Source organism: Chiloscyllium punctatum, chromosome 2 (genome assembly GCF_047496795.1).
Source record: "Chiloscyllium punctatum isolate Juve2018m chromosome 2, sChiPun1.3, whole genome shotgun sequence".
NCBI lineage: Eukaryota > Metazoa > Chordata > Chondrichthyes > Orectolobiformes > Hemiscylliidae > Chiloscyllium > Chiloscyllium punctatum.
In genome coordinates, this window is record NC_092740.1 from 39,823,523 (window position 1) to 39,827,185 (window position 3,663).

The following is a 3,663-nucleotide window of genomic DNA, read 5'->3' on the forward strand; positions in this document are numbered from 1 at the left end:
GTGGACTGGCCATGCTAAATTGTCCCATAGTGCCCAGGGATGTGCAGGTTAGGGTGGATTGGCCATGCTAGATTGTCCCATAGTGTCCAGGGATGTGCAGGTTAGGGTGGACTGGCCATGCTAAATTGTCCCATAGTGCCCAGGGATGGACAGGTTAGGGTGGATTGGCCATGCTAAATTGTCCCGTAGTGCCCAGGGATGTGCAGGTTAGGGGGGATTGGCCATGCTAAATTATCCTATAGTGCCCAGGGACCTCCAGGTTAGGGTGGATGGGCTGAACGGCCTGCTACCACACTGCAGGGATTCTGTGAAATCAGAATTCGAGTTCCCTCAAATCATCACAATTCTTTAGCACTCTCCAAGCAGTGTGCGCCAAGTCTTTAGCTTTCTGTAGACGTTGGGCTGGACAGATTCCAAATAGGCCAAGGGGGTGAGGTTCGGGCAAAAGGTTCTTGGAGGCAAGGGATGGGATTCCATTTGGGGAGCTGGGATCTTATTGCAGGAGGGAGCACATCCAAGGGGTACAGGGGACTAATCCCCTGACCGAAACACAGTGTCTATAGTCACATTCAGATGGACTGACCCTCCCACAGTGCCCACTCCCTCAGCACTGACCCTCCGACAGCGCCCACTCCCTCAGCACTGACCCTCCGACAGCGCCCGCTCCCTCAGCACTGACCCTCCGACAGCGCCCGCTCCCTCAGCACTGACCCTCCGACAGCGCCTGCTCCCTCAGCACTGACCCTCCGACAGCGCCCGCTCCCTCAGCACTGACCCTCCGACAGCGCCCGCTCCCTCAGCACTGACCCTCCGACAGCGCCCGCTCCCTCAGCACTGACCCTCCCACAGCGCCCGCTCCCTCAGCACTGACCCTCCGACAGCGCCCGCTCCCTCAGCACTGACCCTCCGACAGCGCCCGCTCCCTCAGCACTGACCCTCCGACAGCGCCCGCTCCCTCAGCACTGACCCTCCGACAGCGCCCGCTCCCTCAGCACTGACCCTCCGACAGCGCCCGCTCCCTCAGCACTGACCCTCCCACAGCGCCCACTCCCCCAGCACTGACCCTCCCACAGCGCCCGCTCCCTCAGCACTGACCCTCCGACAGCCCCCACTCCCTCAGCACTGACCCTCCCACAGCACCCACTCCCTCAGCACTGACCATCCCACAGCGCCCACTCCCTCAGCACTGACCCTCCCACAGCGCCCACTCCCTCAGCACTGACCCTCCCACAGTGCCCACTCCCTCAGCACTGACCCTCCCACAGTGCCCACTCCCTCAGCACTGACCCTCCCACAGTGCCCACTCCCTCAGCACTGACCCTCCCACAGTGCCCACTCCCTCAGCACTGACCCTCCCACAGTGCCCACTCCCTCAGTGCTGACCCTCCCACAGCGCCCGCCCCCTCAGCACTGACCCTCCGACAGTGCCCGCCCCCTCAGCGCTGACCCTCCGACAGCGCCCGCTCCCTCAGCACTGACCCTCCCACAGCGCCCGCTCCCTCAGCACTGACCCTCCGACAGCACCCGCTCCCTCAGCACTGACCCTCCGACAGCACCCGCTCCCTCAGCACTGACCCTCCCACAGCACCCGCTCCCTCAGCGCTGACCCTCCCACAGCCCCCACTCCCTCAGCACTGACCCTCCCACAGCACCCGCTCCCTCAGCGCTGACCCTCCCTCAGCGCCGATACTGAAGGCAAATGGTTTCAGGGGTTAAGGAGGGTGATATGTAAATGCAGAGTTTGGACCGGGGAGTGGGGGGGGGGGGGGGGGGGGGGGGGGGGGAGCGCCAGGCTCCCCTACCTTCCAGCGTAGGAGCAGGATGTTGATAATGGCGATGAGGGGGCAGGGCCCATTCTCACTCTGCGTGATCAGTGGGGTCTTCTCCCCCTTCCAGGTCACCCACTTCACCAGGTGGAAGGTGCTGCTGGGGTCTGCCCTCGCCATCTCGGGTCTGGGCAGGGTGCCCTCCGGCTGCGCCGCGGGAGGGGCGACCCCCTCCGGTTCGGGCAGGGAGACCCCGACCTCGCTCGCCGACTCCAGGCCGTTCACCTCCTCCAGGCCTTCCTGGGCGGGAGACGTCCGCCCATCGCTCTCCTTCCCGTCTCCCCCCGGAGTGCCAGCGGGAGCGGTCTCTTCCTTGGCCGGGCTGGCACCCTCCACAGCCGCCGCGTCACCTTCCTGCCAGCGCCCGTCCTCCGTGGCGGACATGGCTCCGCGGCCTCTGCCGATCCTCTGGGCCTGGATCAGCCGCCCCCTTGGCGCCTCGCGGTTGACGAGCCGCCCTCCCCCTCCCCGATTTTCACCGGAGCCGCGTCACGTTCCCGGTGAGGGTCGGGTCGTGCGGCCAGCGTCTCTCACGGCCTCGGCGAGAGGGCCGCGGTTTTCGGAGGCAGGAACGCCGCGGTTTCCGACGTCGCTCCCAGCGGCCAACAGTGCAACGCCCTCTCCGCCGATCCAGGCCGGGAAATCTCGGCGGGTGGGGCAGGATGAGTAGGCACCCTCCCGGCACCCTCTTTCCCCCAGCCCTGAATGACTCGGCAACCTCGCCCTGGGTAACCCACTTCAGGACGCACCCAGGCCCTCGAGTTCGGCTCCTTTGCCCCTGTTTGGTGTCGGGTTTTGCCAACTAAGGCGCTTGCACGTGTGTGGGGAGAGTCACAAATTACCCCCGCCCCCCTCGGGAAGGGACGGACGAGTCAGGTCTCCTTCTGTGTCCCGGACGACCCCTCCACCAGGACTTGACCACCTCTCATGGGCGTCCGGACGCCACTGCTCGGACTTCACCGTCTCCCCCCACCAAACCTCCTAACCACCACGAAGACCAGGCACCCTTTTACCCTTGTGTTACCACCACCACACCCCTCAACCAAATATACCCCCACCCGACTCAAATTACCACCTCACCTCTGCCCCCACCACAACTACCACCCCAGCCCCACTCTGCTAAAACTACCCCTCCACCAGATCAACTCCTCCCACTAAAATGACACCCGCACCATCACCATAACTACACCCTCCAACAAAAAAAAGGTCTACCCCAACCCCGCCTTCACCAAAGCCAACACTCTCCCAACCAGAACTGACAACACCAACTCCTAACAAATCTACCCCCCCAGCTAGAACGGCCAACGCCAACCCCACCAGATCTACCCCCCCAGCTAGAACGGCCAACGCCAACCCCACCAGATCTACCCCCCAGCTAGAACGGCCAACGCCAACCCCACCAGATCTACCCCCCAGCTAGAACGGCCAACGCCAACCCCACCAGATCTACCCCCCAGCTAGAACGGCCAACGCCAACCCCACCAGATCTACCCCCCAGCTAGAACGGCCAACGCCAACCCCACCAGATCTACCCCCCAGCTAGAACGGCCAACACCAACCCCACCAGATCTAACCCCCCAGCTAGAACGGCCAACGCCAACCCTTCCAAACCTACCCCCAAATAGAACATCCAAACCAACCCTTCCAAATCTAGCCCCAACCAAATCAGCCAACACCAATCCCACCAAAACGTCCCCCCCAAAGCAAAATGACCCCTCCCCCACCAACCCAACACTCCCACCACTAGCCCCCAATCCCAATTACCCCCCAACCCCTACCTCCCTGTTATTTGCCCCCCTCCACTGACGTCAGAGGGACCTTGCTATCCCGCCCCTCC

The 3,663-nt window shown here is 63.6% G+C and overlaps 1 protein-coding gene across 1 annotated transcript in view; it reads right to left on the minus strand.

Annotated features, from left to right (window-relative positions):
- LOC140492281 (ubiquitin carboxyl-terminal hydrolase MINDY-1-like) overlaps nt 1–2,887 on the minus strand; it is a 6,396-nt gene extending 3,509 nt beyond the window's left edge. Inside the window, exon 1 of the mRNA XM_072591239.1 lies at nt 1,803–2,887. Coding sequence (XP_072447340.1) covers nt 1,803–2,210 — 408 coding nt within the window. The 5' untranslated portion in view covers nt 2,211–2,887. The remainder of the gene's footprint in view (nt 1–1,802) is intronic.
- Between the last annotated feature and the right edge of the window lie 776 nt (nt 2,888–3,663).